We start from the raw sequence: 17412 nt of genomic DNA on the forward strand, positions 1-17412 counted from the left end.
CATTAAAACTTATGCAAAGATGCACTAGACATACAAGCAGAACAATGGTGTTTTGAAAAGTCAAAAAGCAACAATGCTGCACTTAGTTACAGACAAATTCTAGCTCCAATACCCAATGTTTCCAGAACACTTCAGAAAAATTAAACTTGATGTGCTATTACACTGCCATCCTGTGGCAAGGTATCAAAAGTTTTCTGCGAACACTTTCCAAATGATAATCCACTTTCAGAAAGACTGAATTCTTGTTCTGAAGACAGAAGAACATCAGCAGAGATTTAGCTATACCTCAGGAGATGTTGCGCAAAAACTACTAAATCTACTGAAAGACAATTTGAATCCATGGTTTCTGAAACATAGTTTTCTGGCAGTCAAACAAAAAGAGTTTATATTACTCTTTTCCTCATGGTGTATAAATATAAAAAATTATTATAAATAGATAATCTAGTATGCTGAACATATTGGTACACAATCTGAGATACGAGGGAGTATTAATGTGACTCTCCTATTAACTTCCACCCATTTAAAATGAAAAATAAAATTACTTATTAAAAATTTAGAAGTCTTACATTTCCCGTTAATACGAGATCCTAGGATTGTGCCAATTCATAGGTCCAACCTTGCTCCAAGTCTCTGCATTAAGATGACAATTAAGGCTTGATTTTCTTAAAACATTTCAAAGTCCTAAAGTGTAAACATGTTCAATTAGAGGAAAAAAAGTAGGTTTCTTTAAATATTTTACTGAATTTTAACAGAAGAATTTTTTTTGCTCTTGTCTAGAAGTAAAAAATGTACTAGACTGCGAAATAAGTTTTCTGCATTACAGAATTTTATTGGAAGAGCTATCACCCACAAGAAGGCAATAGAACACAAGAAAATCCATACTCCAGAAAACACTTTGAGATGATGACTATGACTCAATAAAGTCAATGAGGATAAACACATGAAAAAGTTCTCTTCTAAGAAAGGACTGTTTATGTATCTACCTGAATTAAGGGTGCTCACTTCAGGATTAGAAGTCAAGGATTGAACTAACATGGAAATCTTTTCAGCTCAAAGAGTTTCAGGTCTCTGAAAAGCAGCCACAGAAATGCAGACTGCCAAATAAACACATACAGACGTCTATGCTGCCATATATAAAATCCACATATCTGGGGAACACCAGCTTTCCAGCATAGTCAGACCTTATGACTTCCTTTCAAAGCACTGGAAAATAAGCATGCAAGATGCAATAATCTCAGGATGCAAAACATCTTGCACAATTAGTCTCTAAGTTTTTTAAAGAAATAGGTGATTGACTTAGCTTTTGTGACACTTCTTTTTCCTATCAATATCATATAATTAAAATTCTTGTTTCAGTTGCCTCATAAATTACTCAAGCTTCAACTTGTGTCAAACAATCAGACTGTTTGCTTTGAATACCCAATATCAGAAACTCAATTACTTTTTGCTATCAAGAGAAAAATAACACACTGATCAGTTAAACAACTAACTTCTGCCAAATACCACTGCATCTTTAGAGCTGTCACCCAACTGCAAATCTTGTTTCTATTTTGTACACTGAAGTGACACCTAGAGGTTGTCCCTGCACGTGACAGATTCTACCCTTTTGCTGAAAGTTAGGCTCTGATAAGAACATTGATCCACTCTTCATCATTCTCAAATTTCTGCAAGATTTTCAGAATATATCTGATATCAACAAACTTTCCATCTGTACACTACAGTAAGCCATCACTTCTATTTCCTACACAGTCCAAATGTAAGATAATGGGAAGCATTTTTCTATGCAAGCCCCCTGCAACTGAAAAATCAGGTGAACACAGTGAGCACATGCTTTTTAATCCATTGAAAAACTCCATGCATAAATAATTGCTGTTCTAACTTTTTCGAAAACCTTGCTTTCCTCCTTCTAGCAGAATAAGAATTGCACACTTGTCTATGCATTTGGGCAGGATGTGTTGTGTTTGGAGTGTGCTTTCTTTTCTTTGGTGTGTTCCACAGGCTATCAAAGTATAGACAAAACTCATTCTATTATTCTGGGTGCTGTACAGGTTCCCAGGCTGGATTTCTTAGGTACTGCTACTGACTTCTATTCCCTTTGTAATAATGAGTGAAGTTCAAATATTGCAAAAAAATTTTCACTATCAGAAAATGGAAAAAAAAATAGATCCCTGACACTGACATTGGAACACATATTGCAACATCTTCAGATGTAATGAAAATGTTATTAGCAATGTTAAGTACTGCTTAATATCAGCAGATCAGGTTATGCACTATGTAAAGTAGATCAGAAGAACTGATGACATAGGACCTCATAAGAAGTAGCATGGGGGGAGAAGTCTTGTTTAGATCAACACATTAAACCTTGGCTTACAGTAGCTTTCTATATGGAACTTCCTTAACTCCAGAACAGTGATTTTTAACTGTCCCAGGAGGAAGGTACCAAATATAACATAGACTTATTGGTTTTATCACAGAATCTATTCTTTATGAATAAGAGCTGCAGTGTTTTCATCTGCCTATAGCCCAAAGAATCCAACTAAACAAGTCAGTTGAAGAGGTGAGATGTATTCTCCTCTGACACGGAAAACGGGCCTGACCACTACTTGCTTATAGAACTTAGAGTGCACAAATACCTTGTGTTTTTCATAGGTGTAGTGGCCACAGAACTCTTTAAGACATTCTCATGAAACAAGTGTTCCTGAAAACTTGACATAAGTTTGCACAAGTAATAGGAAAACCTGTTGATGTCTAGTGCCAAGTTTATTTAGAAGGCTTTGTAGCCCATTACTACTGCTGACAGATCAAATATCAGACATCAAATCTGCTTTCTATGTCAGTGATTAAAAATGACTGTTTTTTTAACCGTAACTGAGCCCTCCCAGCTGCCATAGGCCACTGTTGTGGTTTAAGAATGGTACTCCCCAATTTACTGTTCCCACTGAAAGTGCAAAACCACACAAAGCTCAGCCAATCCTTCCCCTCCTTTTCCCTTCCCCTCCCTGCTACAGCAGATTGGAGATTGGAGGCACAAAAGGCAAAGATCACGGGTTGAGGTAAGAAAAATTTACTGGAAACAGCAATGAGATAATAAAACGAACAGTAACAGCAATAATATTAATAACAAAAGTGTACAAAAGAGAGAGCGCAGAGCTTGACCTGACCACAGCCACTCCACCCTGACTGCTCCCTCTGGCTTGGGATCAACATTAACCCACAATTATGTCCACCCTGGCCTTGCTTGGCCAGAAGGGACCCCTTCTCCCTGGAAGAAGAGTCCCTTTTCCCCCTCCCCCAGCAATGATGTGAGGTGGTACAGAATAACCTCTGGGTCCTAGTCATGTCCCCTCCTGCCTACTGCAAAAACTACCCCTGTCCTAGCCTGAGCCAGGACAGCCATTCACTCTGCCAGGCTCAGCATTTATCCAAACTCTGGGGAGTTCTGGGATCTTACATTTTAACAGATTTGAAAAAGTAGGATCTTTCTTCAGTCTTCCTCTCAGAAAAGCCATCTGGCAATAGCCTCAACGTTTACCATCTAAGAATTACAACCCTACATACCCTGAGGCTTTATATGGTGGACACCAATCCACATCTGCGTCCTTCTTATTTAACTCCAATCCTAATCCTCAGAGGAAGCATAATTTCAAGGATGACAGCACTCTTCAGAATTTACCATGAGTCACTTTTCATTTCAACCTGCCTTGCTCTCCACATTGGTTTGCCATACCCAGCAATATATTCTACAGTTCCTGCTGTCCCAACTTTAATCACGACGAAGAGTTCATTGAGACAGCACTGGAGACTGTGCTAGAATATCTGTGTACATGCACAGTATGTAGGTTTGCGTTTGCTGGGGAGGAACAATGCTTATGCATATTATACCAGTATTGCAACCCATCCCAGAAAGGGGCGGGGGGGGGGGCAGGGCTTTGCTGGGTGAGCAGCTGCTTCTTCTCAGTTTGCAAAAGTCTTTTGGTGATCTCAGAATGTGTAAATCATTAACTGTCCCTTACAATGACATAACTGCAAAACTGTGCAAGGGAGCTCTCAGGTTACTGTGCAAGCTAGTGTATTGAAAGCTTTTTGGAGTCTGTCTTCACAGTCACTGTCCTGTAACAGATTCTCAAGAAAATGTCTAGTTTTTAGTACAACTTGTCAGATCGTGGCTGACAAGTTAGGTATAAACCTTATCTGTTTCTTGACCGTTCACTTAAGAGTTGGACCCGATGATCCTTGTGGGTCCATTCCAGCTCAGAATATTCTGTGATTCTTTGATTGACTGTACTGGTGTTGTCAGGATTGGTACTGATGTTTACAAATGAAAACATCGAAGAGGTAGCTTTTCTGCTGCATCCTAAACAATTTGTGGATGTAACATAAGGCTTATCAAACAGAGGTAAAATATCACAATAATCAATAATTTACTATTCTCTTGGGGAACCATTTTGTCATTTCGTCTACATTGGAAGTTGGGGCTAGGATTTGGATTAGAATTTTTCTGAACCTGCTAGGTTACAGACATACAGCGTGGCCTTTGGTTAGGATGTTTAACTTCTGACTAACCCTGAGACCGTTTGAAGTGTCTTGGCTACTGTGAAAACTAGCACTAGAACTGTCATCTAATTATACATTAAATATAGACATAACAAATAATGTCACAACCATACAACTTCGGAAGTAACATCTAGATTTCTGGTCCTGTTCAATATAAGGCCAACCTTAAAGTGAAATCAGGTTGTTCAAAGCCATTATTTAATGGAGTTCGGGGTAATACCAAGGATGGAGACCTACAAGAATGCAGATACACCAAGGACAAAAAAGAAGCACAAGAAATTCTGAGGAGTTGGTTTTTGTTTGTATTATGCCAAGGCAACCCAGGACACCTGCCATATGAAAAAAGAAATACCCCTACCTATCACATGAATGCATACAAGCATTTGAGAAAGCAAAGGACAAGTAAATAGCAGAAAGAGACAACAGCATCTGTCACCTGAGAAACAAGGAAGCAAGGTTTTGGAATGTGCATTCTTTTGGCAGCCAGTGTAAATTCATTCACAGAATCTGAAAGACGCTACGGGAACTATGTCACAACCATAGAATCACAAGCAATAGCTCTCCTCTAGGTAGTAAAAATTGCTCACTGTCAACCAAAGGCTAATTTTACCCAACTTTGCTTCTGAAAAGATCTGACCACATTCATTCAAAACCTTTCATTAATTTCTCAAACTCTCTAGTGCAAGAAGGAATGATCTACAGTTTTAATCAAATTTTACACAGAAGAAATTAACACAGATTTCTTTCATTCCAGTAATGAGTTATTAAGAGGAAAAAAAAACCCCAAACCCAACACTGCTTAAGTTAGCTACTTAATCAGACAAAAATAAAAGTTTCTCCAGTATCTGCATAGCTTAAGGACATTCACTCGTGCTGCCGTTTGCAGAAAGCTGATATCCATTTCAAACACTTGACAGACGCCCTCCTGACTCCAATAGAGCTCGTTACCCTGAGACTTCATTCTTCCGCAAGCAACTTCTGTCAGTGTGAACTCAAGAGTGCTACTATGGACTTCTGACGCATTTTTCCAGTGGACCATAAGGTATCCCCGAGACCGTTCCCGGTTCTAATGCTTTTCACAGTCTCTCTCTCTTTTTTTTTTTTTAATTAAATTCCAACCTCGCGTTTCCAGAAAGGTTTTCGTAACCAACTCATGACGCATGAGAGGCAAACACCACTGTGAACAGATCCGGAACTCAGAACACGGTACCGCCCAGCCAAGCACCGCGATTTTGTTGAGTAAAACACAACAAAACGACCCTAACAACCCTCAACAGCCCCGTCTCCGCCGCGGGGAGCGCTGCCCTCCGCGGCCCCAAGCGACATGGCCACTGGCGCGCCCGCTCCTCCTCGCCCCGCTTCCCTACGCGCCTGCGCCGTTTCCTTGGAAGCTGGGGTTGTTTTGGGCACTACCACCCGCGCGGGGCTGCGGAGGGGGGACCGGGAGTGAGCTCACTGGCGGGGGGGAAGGCGGGGCACCCGCAGCTGCCGCCTCGGGAGCGGACGGGACCGACGTGAGTGATGTCCGCGGGGGCAGCGGGGCCGCGCCCCGGGCAAGAGGAGGCTGCGCGCGGCCGGGGTCCCGCCGGGCGCGTGCCGCCGCTCGCCCCCGGTGCGCGCCCGCCAGGGCGGGTGGGGCTGGGCCCCGCCTCCCCGCCGCTGTGCCCTCCCCCGGCGGGGGGCTCAGCCACGGGCGCGCCGTGGCGGGGAGGTTGGCGCGGGCGGGGAGCAGGAGCTGGGAGCGGGAGCGGGTTGGGCGGCGGCCAGCGCGGGCCGGTAGCGCGGGGATGCGTGGGAGGCCTCGGCGCGCTTCGGGAAGCAGTGGGAGCGCGTCCCGCTCCTTCGAGCGCCGTGGTTGCTCAGGGTAACCCCGCGGGTTGACTGTCGGGGCAGGCGGCCTAGGGAGACCTGTTGCCTGCCGGTCTCGGCGCAGCGTGGTGGCACGAAACAGTCCGCGGGCAGCCGTAATCCCTTGAGAAGTATTATTTCCCCACCCCGTCTTTACAGGCTTTGTAGTTCACTCGGATAACATTGCGTGGTTAGTTTATATCCTGCGGCACGTGAACACACAGTGCTGCTCCGTGCCTGGCACGTTGAGCTCCAAAGCGGGGATGCCTCCCTCCCATGAGGAATGTGCATCTTCACATCACATGCTCATGAAATAATTCCATTGGTTAATCCAGTGGTGGTGTGTGTTGTGAATTTTCATTTACAGCTGTTTTATCTACCACCGTTCTTCTAGGCAAAGCAACATGCTGCATTGGAAATTAAAATACTTGGTGAGAAAGCATTTTCATAATTATCAGATAAGGCAGAGACGTTAATGCTATATTTCCTTACATAGAACTGAAGTCCACAGTTTTGGTATCAGAGCGGACCGAGTCTGTTTGCAACTTTCTCTTGACTAAAGCTACCAAATTTCTGGGGGAAAAACACCCATCCCAACAGTTCCTCTAAAGCTGAAGCTTTCTGATACTACTAGAAAACTGAGAGTAGCACCAGCTTTTTAAAACATCTTTTTAAGCTAGTTTGAACACAAGGTTTTTACAGGCACATCTAAACTGGAAGAAGGCTACTGCACTTCTGGTAGTAGTGTTTATTGATATGCAAGTACATAGATGTTTACATGATAATAATAAAGCTGTCTGTCAGTTTTCTGGACTTAAATATTAAATTTTCTTTAATAAAACCAGGTTGTTTTTTGATGTCACATTTATCAATGGTGAAGAGAAACAGATTCAGTTAAGTTTTATTTTGCTCTATAATTCTGAGTTGAAGTTCTTTCAGATTCAAAGTAGTGATACGTATAGGTAGCAGCATTAGAAACCTACTAGTAAAACCTAAGATTTCTAATTATGATCTAAAAGATAAGTAAACAAGGCCTGATGTTCTACTTGTTTTCAGCCACTGAAGTTTACACTCACTTTCTGTGACAAAAGAAAAGTTGAGGATTTTAGTTTAGGAAAATCATGAGGTATGCAATTATATTTTGTCAACTCAGTTTCCTAAATGGTCCTAATTGGGTAGGAAGTTTGCCACTTAGCAATATGTAGTACAGATTCTGTACGTTCTGCTCATTATAGTATAGGTTTGGTTTATATCTTTTTTTAGTGAAAAATAAAAGTGGGGTTTGTGAATGGTGACCTTTTGGGCATGTTTAGCACAGAGAATTCCTATATTACAGATGTAGAATATAGGAAATCAGCATTGCAAAATATTGTGAAAAGAGCAAGAATTTAATGTGCAATCACTTTTATAAATACATTCTATATAAATTTTTAGATATAAATATATATGTATATTTGTACATGTAATATTAGAAAAGAGCAAACTAGGTGATTTTTGGGAAAGTGTATAGCAATCCTTGAAAGTTTGGACTTCATTAATTTGTTTCTCTGGTTATTCATGGTGGCTGGAATATGCCACTGTTCCAGGTATGTATTTTTGTTATTCCTGAATTGTCTTGTATTTTCTAACATGGAAGAGATCCAATCTAATTAGGCAAAAATGCATTTTACAAAATTGATGATAACTGAATTTATTCAGCTTGGGGCACTGTGGTTGCTGAACTTTGATATACCATTAAATCTGTCCTATTTCAAGGTGAGATTACACTAAGTAAACGGCCTTGATCTTACCCCTGTTGATTAATGATCTATATTTCCGCAAGTCTAATAGTTGCTTTAATGCACCATGTAAAAAGTCATGAAATTCTAAATTGGAAACATGTATTAAATAATAGCACTATCAAGAGGACTTTATCTCTTAATTTTGTTGCCACAAGAGGATAGACAATTACTGAATAAATAGGCAGAATGATGGTAGCCGTAAGGTGAGCTTGCCCTCTGGAAAGGTGTTTTTTTCATTGTGAGCAAATGTATCTGCAAAATTAATTTACCTCTAGGTTGGGTTTTGGGGGTCTTTTTGTGGTCTGATTTATTTAACCTTTGACCATAAAATTATTTCTATACTTGGAACAGGTATGTACTTTACTCATTTTGCTTTTGTGTTCTATATTATCTCTCATTTTTTGTTTTAAGAGCCCTTTAGCATTTCATTTGTTTGTAATTAGTTTTCAAGGGCTGATTGTAATCACTCAACTAATCATAAGAGACTTTTCCATGTTCCTGTGGTCCTCAGTGAATGATTAAAGTGATAGAATCTGCTGTATTTTATAAACATGTCTAGTTTTCTACTTTTCTAAATTATAGGAGTTTTCTAGACAATTGGGAATTGACTACTTGAAAAGCAGCACTTAATAACTGTAGTACTTTTAAAATGCCCATTTGATGTTACGAAGTATAAATTGCAAAAGCAGTTTTATTTTCCAGTGGTGTTTTCTGGTACCATTTCTTGTAATAAGTGTTGCTTTTAATTGTTACTGGTGTAGTTGTGACAGTAAAGCTTTGCTTTGCGGGTCAAAACATGTTTCAGTGAGTGAAAATATTGCAGCCTCATGAGTGTCATGGTGAAACATAGAACTAAACTTTTTTTTTGCTTCCAATAAGGTCCCTTCTGGGACCACCACACCATCCTTGCTCATTTCAAACATCCTTAGAATGCTGGATACTTAATGTAAATGCTTTGCTTAAGATATAAAGTAAAGTAATGACACCTTACTTTTCTGACTAATCAGCACTTCTATAATCCCAAACCAACCTGAACACTTCTTGCTTTTTTTTTCTTAATTTGGTTTGGTTTGGCTATCCAGCAGGCCACAGTACGCTAAGTAACAAGTGTGGAGTGACTTGAAGGTATGTAGCCTGTGCAAGTAACACTGTGAAAGAAAGATGAGAGGGATCTGAGGGTACGGTGGTGCAGATTCTTGGGCACCCAATATAGCCTCAGCTCTTCCCTGTGTTGGTATAAGATGCGTGTGCCCAGGAGTGCATGTTGAGGCCCTGTGGTATGTTTGGCTCACTTTACTGCTATTAAACTCTCTCAGCCTCAAGTCAGAGTGGCTACATGCGAACCACCTATTAATAATAATCCGTAATAACTCCTAACCTGTATATAGGTGAGTGTTCGGTGGCTTGGACCAAAGTGGGGCAAGAGTAATGCAACCATATCCTGGCAGTATTTAATGCTATGTCTTAATTTGTTAGGATTGATGTAGTCTGGGTGTCTATTCAATTTGAGTTCCTGGTGTTTAACAGGACACGTTGCCTAGGGAGAACTTGGAGCTATTGCTGGATGGGGTGTCAGGGAGATAGGTACAATAGTTTGTTGTCTGGAAGGCTAAGGGGAATATAACACCTTCAGAAATCTAGGTTTCATTAGTTCTGCTGTTTACAAAACAGCTTTTTGTATTAAAGTTTTTTGTAAAACATTCTGAATTTTCTTGATGAAAAGATAAAGCTGTGTAATATTTTTTCTTGCCTTCAAGCTTTGTTTGGATTGCATTTGTAGGCTTTTCTCCACAACCAGTAGGGCCTAACATTTTTCTCTTTAGAGAAATGAGTTTCATGTAATTGCTTCTCTGTTTTGTGAAAAATACAAATGCTTTGTGAAAACATAAATATTTAGAGATTTGTAGTAAAGTTAGATTTGCTGGCAGATACTAATCTTTGCTTTGGAAGTTATGAGCTGACTACAATGTGACTTCCTCAATGATGCTGTCAGGATAGGAACCTGATTAGAAAGGCTTCAATATAAATGGGTTTGTGGGTCATTATTATTTAAATAAACTGTTGGGTTTTTTAGAAGATTGTAGGACTATAGTGCTGAATTATGTGGCTATTGCCAATTGTAGTGTTGTTATTTATTTACTCTCAAATAATAAGTATCAGATACTGAGAATCCTGAGCTGTACTCAATATTAATCAGCACACATTCAGTTGTTAGCTTCAAGTCTGTGGACCAGTTATGTTAATGAAAATTGTTAATTACTTTAAATAGAACGGTGAATTCTGAGGAAGAGGCAGCTGGTGTTTTGAGCCACTTCTAACTGAGGACTGAAAATGCCAGCAGGTAAGAATACTTTGTGTTTGATTTCCAGTACATATTTTATAGTTAGAACTGGATGCAAATGATAGAAGTTACTTCTGTCTTATATAAATCTTTAATGCTGCATTGGCTTCTTTTTGAATGCATGATTATAGTTGATTTTTGAAGTTTTGGGGTTTTTTTATTTTAAACTTGGGGACTCTTGTAAAAATTGTAATGGCAATGATAAATATACTGTAGCTGAGGATTCAACAGTCTTTTTCTTAACTGAATACTAAGTGAATTTTTTGGTAAACTTTCCCTGATAAATAATTCTCATCCTTTGCAATTTTAAATCATGATTGTGCACTTTTTTAGCAATGGTGATTATTGAGATAGTGAATCATACTCTAGATTTCTTTTTGCAGTTGAAAGTGAAGCAAAGGCAAAAACCAAAGTCCGCTTTGAGGAAATCTTCAGACGCCATGCAGGCCTAACAGATGTAAAGAAATCAAAGAAAAAGAAGTTTGACTCTCCAGAGAGTATTGTGGTGAGTTAGAACACATGTAAGTTTTGTTTGATTGCCTTCCATAATGGAAAAAAGATCAGGAAAATGTACTGTAGAAAGGAGCTGTAAACATTAAAAAAAAAATAAGTATAAATTATGTTTCTGCACGTATCCCTTATTTTTGATGTGGCTTTTATTTGTTGTTTGTGTACCAGCAATGCATCCTTGTAATTTGGAGATATAGACTATAATACTGGTAAAAAGAAAGTGGCACATGCAGGCATACATTTACCTAATGCCCGCCGGTACTTTGTTTTCAATTCACATTTTTTCTAAAATTTTTAATATTTTCAAATTCAGTATTGACTTTACTTGGAGTTAATTAGATATTTGAGGGCTAGTAGAATTATGGCTTTAAAAGTATTTGATTTTGAGAGTCCTACATCTGTGTAATACAAGTATGTCCATCTAATACAGCTGTGAATTGAAAACTGATGAGAAATTGTAATAATATTAGAGATAATAATTAACTTTATTCAATTTTCTACTTTTTTCTTTTGAATTTGATGTCAGTGATCAGAATATTTCTGCATGTGCTGAGCTTTGTGTCTAAGTGGTCCTGTGTTCACATGTCAACTTTTTTTAAAGATTTTGACCTTAGCTTGTGACTTGCCTACTAGGAAGGATTTTATCACCCTGACTTTATGGTTAAATGACATTTTTGTTTGTGGCATATCTGTCATTAAAACAGCCTCAGAAATTCCTCTGAATTAGGGTTCAGATTCTAGTCTTTTTCCTGAGCAGGAGAATAAATGTCTAATATGAGTCCTATATATACTTGATTATTGACTTAGAAGATTTGGAATTTAAAAAGAAACCAATTTGCTTAAGAGACAAATGTTCTGTTTTTTTTACTTCCCGCTTGTTAGGTTTTATGTTTTAAGTATTTTTTCTTGCAATATCCTTATCAGGTGCTGGAAATGAATGTTCCTTCTTTAATATTCATTTAAGACAAAGAAGTAGTATTTTGTGTAATATCAAAATGTTACCTGTATTTATTATATATATTAAATATATTCAGAATAGTTATATTAAACTTAGTATTGCTATTTTGTCTTATATTGGCAATTTGAAGTTTAATTTTGTGTGGATTTTTTTAATTTATGTTCCTTGAAGTATATTGTATTTAGTCAATAGTCTATACAAAGAATTAACATGATGTCTAAAATATGTCACAGAGAGTTCAAGGGTGGGTTTTTTCCTTTTTTGCTGACATTTGTCTAAATACAAAACTAAATTCTTCCTCAGTTAGGTTAACTTTCTTTATGAAATGTGAATTTTTAATTGTTATTTTTAAGTACATAATTATGTGTTCATATGCAAATAGATATTACTCAGAAATATTTTACACTTACTTTGGTTTTAAATTTGGTTTCCATTCCAGAAGTCTCTGACATAAAACACTAGTGTTTTGGAGTTGCCTAGAAACACTTAAAATCATAATGACCTGAATCAAAATTAGTGGTATGCAAGCAAATTAGGAAGCATTTTTAGGATCAATGTGAAACCTAACTTTATGGCTTTGTTGAAACTAGATTTTTACCAATCAAAGCAATTAGAAACCAAGAACTTTCCTTAAAGTGTGGCAAAGTTGCAAGAGCTCAGGCTGGTATTTTCCATGCTGGTTGCCTTCAAGTAGAAGTTTCTGTAAAAGCTTCAGCAAATAAACAGTCATTTCTCTGTAAGAAATAAATGTGTGTGGGAGTGGAGGGAGGAGGAGGTAGATGGAGGAGGTTTGCTGGTTTTGTTCCTGTTTTCTTCAGTTCGTATGATTTAACTATATAGAGTTTCGCATATCTTGAAATAACGTGAAATTTGTCAGTGATGGTTGGCTTTGTGTCACGCACTTGCTATAAATGGTATCCTAGGTTTGATCAGAAACGGGGCATGGTTAAGAGCATATTTCAACTGGAAATGTACCAGTCTGCTTCCTTCCTTTGTCTTTGCTCTAGCCTTTCTTAGATTAATAAAACCTTTTCCCTCATAGTCCACTGTTTCTTTGAAATCTGAGTTCTGGAGCTGCAGGAGGTTGCTGTGGTTTTAAATGACAGAATTGAGGATAAGGAGATTGCCTGCCCGCTTGCCTTTGCTGCTCTGTGTGCTCATTGCCTGGAGACCCTGCCTGGGGAGAAGGGAAAGAGCCTGGCTGGAAGAGGAAAGGTGGATGTCTGTAGGGCAGGATGAGTTTGAAGTCACAACTAATAGGAATGAGGGGCTTGTAATGGAGATGGAAATAGGCATCAGCTGTGGCCAGTGCAAGCTCTGTTTCGCTGTTCAGTAGCCACAGGGGCAGTGGTGTGAAGCCTAAAGGCATGACTGAAGATACAAGCAATTGAGACACACTCAGAAAGTGAATTTACTAGTATCTTTTCTAGGGCAAAGTCGCCATAATTTTTTTTACCAATTGTTCCTCCTCTTACAAGTTGTTAGAATGAGGCAAGCTTCAGTTCAGGCAATATGCGGATTATTTTGCCCAGCTATTTTAATCTGTCTAAGGTCAGCAGGAAAATTAAGTTTATTTGGTTTAATCTAAATTTTATGGTAGAAAAGAGCATGTTTAACTCTGAAAACGTAAGTGAATTTTTCTACCAGATGAAAAGCAAGATCCCATAATGGAGGCAAAAATTTCTTTCCTAGACTGTAGTCTGATCCGATTACAAATCGGGGTGGGCGTACATTGATACTAAGGTTTTATATTCAAGGCAGGACTGCAACAGATTTACCTGTTTGAAGCTTTATATTTCCTGCTCCTTCTCTTTCTTCATAAGGCCCTGAATGACAGGCTGGAGTCTGGAATTTCATGTGGGTACAGATAGTAGGAGTCCATCTTCAGGCTTGACAGTTATTGTATTCTTTTGGGTAAGATGGTGGTTTTACAGGTTTCTTCTGACGAATTCAGTACTTTAGCATCTGTCTCAGATGTAAAACCTGCAGAGCTTTAAGATTGTAGAATTTTCCCAGGTTCTGCTTTTTTTGAGTATGCTGACAGACACTGAATAATTATGGAGATTTCTGCTGGGTTTTATCCATTTGTTTCTTGTGTTTCTTGTTTGTTTCTGCTTTGTTTACTATGTTTCTTTGTTTCTTGTGCTTAAAATAATAGAACTGCTAATAGTTGACTGTATAATGTACCTACACGTTTTCTCAATGTTTTTTGATAGAATTTGGTGAAACTTGTCCAAGGCAATCTTATCTGTAAATTAAAGGTCTTCTAGCTTAGCGTGTCTACATTTTATAGTCTTCTATGAGCAATGGCAGTAAAATTGGTTTCCTAGCACATGAAGATTTTCTTAAACTCAACAAATCAGCATCACAAGTACATTCGTTACCAATTCAGTTGTAAGTAAATGGTCTTTTACAACTGGTACATATCAGCGCTTCAATGGGCTGGCAGAGTCCACCCCTAATTTTTCAAGGTGTGCCTGTGTTAGGGGAAGAAGTACAGGTACCTTTGTAAATCTGGTTATGTGAGTTTCCAGATACTCGTGACAAACTCACTTGATATGTTGCCAGCTTCCACTCATGCATATTTGAGAAGCCTTTTTAAAAAGGCGTAAGATTATTAGGTGTTGTCCCTTCTGTCAGCTCTGGGACACAAATGGCGAGTGATGTGACCTGAGGTTGGCTCATTGTGATATGAGCCTTGAGTGTTAGCCCACCTGCTTGCATCTTGGCTGGCGCCCATCTCTCTCTCCTATCAAGCCAGTAGTGCAAGCAAGTCTGTTTTCAGGAAAGAGTGTTTCCTCTGCCCTGGTGTTGTAATGTAGCCATGGAGCTGTTTTGAAAAAAAACCTTGTTATTTGTTCCAGATTTTAAGCTGAAGTCATGTTCAGGTCAGAGGCCTGTCTCTGGAGTTAACTCCAGAGGGTCGATTCTCTGAGCTGTTTTTCCAACCTAACTGCTTTCTCTAACTCAGTTTAAGTGTGTTTATGTATTGACAATTGCTCTTAGTTGGTATTTCTCAGTCCCGCATTTCAGTCAGAGAATCTATACCAGTATCCCTGCCTTTGCCTGAGTCCTAATCTGATGGCTTTTACTTTATTGTTTTGTGACTCCTTTGCATCTTTCCTCTTTATTTAATTACATCATATAACTACAACATGTGGAAAAAGTGGCCTGAATTAAGATCATACAGGCTGTGTATCTGAGGAATTTGTGTTTGAATTGTGGAAGCAGCTTTGTGCTACCTGCAGAATTCATAAATGTGCTAGAAATTTGCTGTAGTTTGAGACTGTGGTTTTTTTTTTCATTACAAGGATAATCTGTGGTGGTTTTTTTTTTCCTATAAGTAAATTTGCTATAATTGTGTGCTTATTAGTTATGACACATATTTGTGTATGTATGTTTTGTTCCTTCTCACTACAAGAAACACATTGAGGGGCTGGAGTGTATCCAAAGAAGGGCAGAGACACTGGTGAAGGGTCTGGAGGACCTGTCTTATGAGGAGCAGTTGAGGGAGCTGGAGTTGTTTAACCTGGTGAAAAGAAGGCTTAGGGGGGACCTTATCACTCTCTACAACCACCTGAAAGGAGGTAGATTGCATATGAGGAAAAGCTTCTTCACTGAAAGAGTGGTCAGTCATTGGAATAGGCTGTCCAGGGAAGTGGTTGAGTCACCATTCCTGGAAGCGTTCAAAAGGCGTGTGGATGCGGCACTTGGGGACATGGTTTAATGGTGAACACAGTGGTACTGGATTAACAGTTGGACTTAACGATCTTAGTGTTTTTTTCCAACCTTAAAGATTCTATCATCTATGGGTTTTCTTTGTAGGCATAATAAATAACAAGTTCTAGTAAATATTTCAAGCCAGTTTTTGCTAGATTTCTTTAAGGAAATGATTTCTTTAAGGAAATGATTCTTGAATATCACAGTTGTTTTAGAAACTTCTTGGGCTTAATGGATTAATGTTCTGTCAAAGGCAAAGCATGACCTCAGCTATTGGCCACTGTTGGGGCTTAATTGTTGGTGTGTTTTAATCTTCATTCCTCATACTCTGCAGTTAAAGCCATTCATAGAAACAAAGGTAAGGAAGTAAACTATTTATTGGAAGGTTTTGTTTCTGGTTTGTTTTTTTTTTTAGTTTATACCAGGCTTGATGCTTTAATTGTTTTCTTTCCCTTACTCTGTTCTGTGTTTCAAGTTATCTATGTGATTTTCCACATCTTCTTGAAACACTGATTTATGAATAAAAATGATGTTACTGCTTTTTTTAAGCAAGTATAAGATGAAGATACAAGGACAGTTTTTTCATTATTTGGTGTTCAAACTATTTTTAGACATATGAGCTAAAAATAAAGATACCTAATGAAAAGATATATGAATGGCTTTAGATTTTATGATCTCTTAGATAAGCATACTAGCATGACATTCTGGGTGCTTTTTTTGTTAAATTTATGCTTTATTTGTGGAGTGTTGTTTAATAATTAACATTAATAAGTCTAGTTATTGCATTTTTAGGTCTCTAGTTGTCCATAGTTTCAGATATCAGCTTTTTCTTATGTGTTAAATTTTGTCTTTGTGTATTTTTCTTGTCGCACTGCTTTTATTTGTCGATTTTCTCATACAAATAGTAAACATCCTTGTTTTTTTTTCTTGTGCTTTTACTCACATACTTCAAATTTGCCTTTCTTTTTCCTTCATTCTCCTTTTTCAGTTCTTTGAATATTTTCCTTGCTCACCAAGTTCTCTCTCCAAGTGTCAGATGTGAATAAAACAAGATAGTGAGGAAAGTTTGCAGGCTCACATAATTAAGGGCCTAGAATATGAAGGTAGATGGTTTTCACATTGGGTATTCTCTTCTTTCTAGTCATAGAATACTGTTCTCACAGGTGGGCATTTTTAAGTCAGGATCTATCCTCCAAAGCATGATTGCCATTGCAACTTCATTCTCTGTGTTTTCTTCTTATAAACTTGTATGTTTTGGTGATCACTTATTATACATATTGTCCCTCTTTACAAATATTTGAGGCAAACGTGATTCTGTAACTCGGAGAAGTATCCCAACTAGAAAGGGACAGTGTCTGTGTTTATTGAGGAAGAGAGTCTTGGCAAATAAAAGATTGTATGCATATACATATATTTTCTCCAAACTTTTTTATTTTTAATTTACTTTTATTGGTTTTTAAAGTCCTTTCTGATGTTTCATGATGAGTCTCTAAGGGATTTTTCTGGAAGACAACAGAGTAAATGAATCTCAGCAACTTTATAGAAGTTTTGTCGAGGACCAGAGGTCTGTGTGTTGACCTCCTTAAAGAATTAGACAGTTACTTGCTGTGTTCTTTGGTGATATCACAGAATCATAGTTTGGATTGAAAGGGACTTTTAAAGGTCATCTAGTCCAAGCCCTCTGCCATGATCAGGAACAT

At 38.4% G+C, this 17412-nt stretch overlaps 1 protein-coding gene across 7 annotated transcripts in view; it reads left to right on the top strand.

Annotated features, from left to right (window-relative positions):
- Positions 1–5999: 5999 nt before the first annotated feature.
- Positions 6000–17412, top strand: part of AHI1 (Abelson helper integration site 1) — a 96562-nt gene continuing 85149 nt past the window's right edge. For 2 of the 7 annotated variants that reach the window (XM_064649430.1, XM_064649431.1), the window contains exons 1-3: positions 7459–9308; positions 10453–10524; positions 10908–11029. In XM_064649430.1, coding sequence (XP_064505500.1) covers positions 10515–10524; positions 10908–11029 — 132 coding nt within the window. In that variant the 5' untranslated portion in view covers positions 7459–9308; positions 10453–10514. Of the gene's footprint in view, positions 6069–6311; positions 6834–6870; positions 9309–10452; positions 10525–10907; positions 11030–17412 lie in introns of those variants that run through there. The other 5 variants (XM_064649428.1, XM_064649426.1, XM_064649427.1 and 2 more) reach the window with 5 other exon arrangements.

Source organism: Pseudopipra pipra, chromosome 3 (assembly GCF_036250125.1).
Source record: "Pseudopipra pipra isolate bDixPip1 chromosome 3, bDixPip1.hap1, whole genome shotgun sequence".
Taxonomy (NCBI): domain Eukaryota; kingdom Metazoa; phylum Chordata; class Aves; order Passeriformes; family Pipridae; genus Pseudopipra; species Pseudopipra pipra.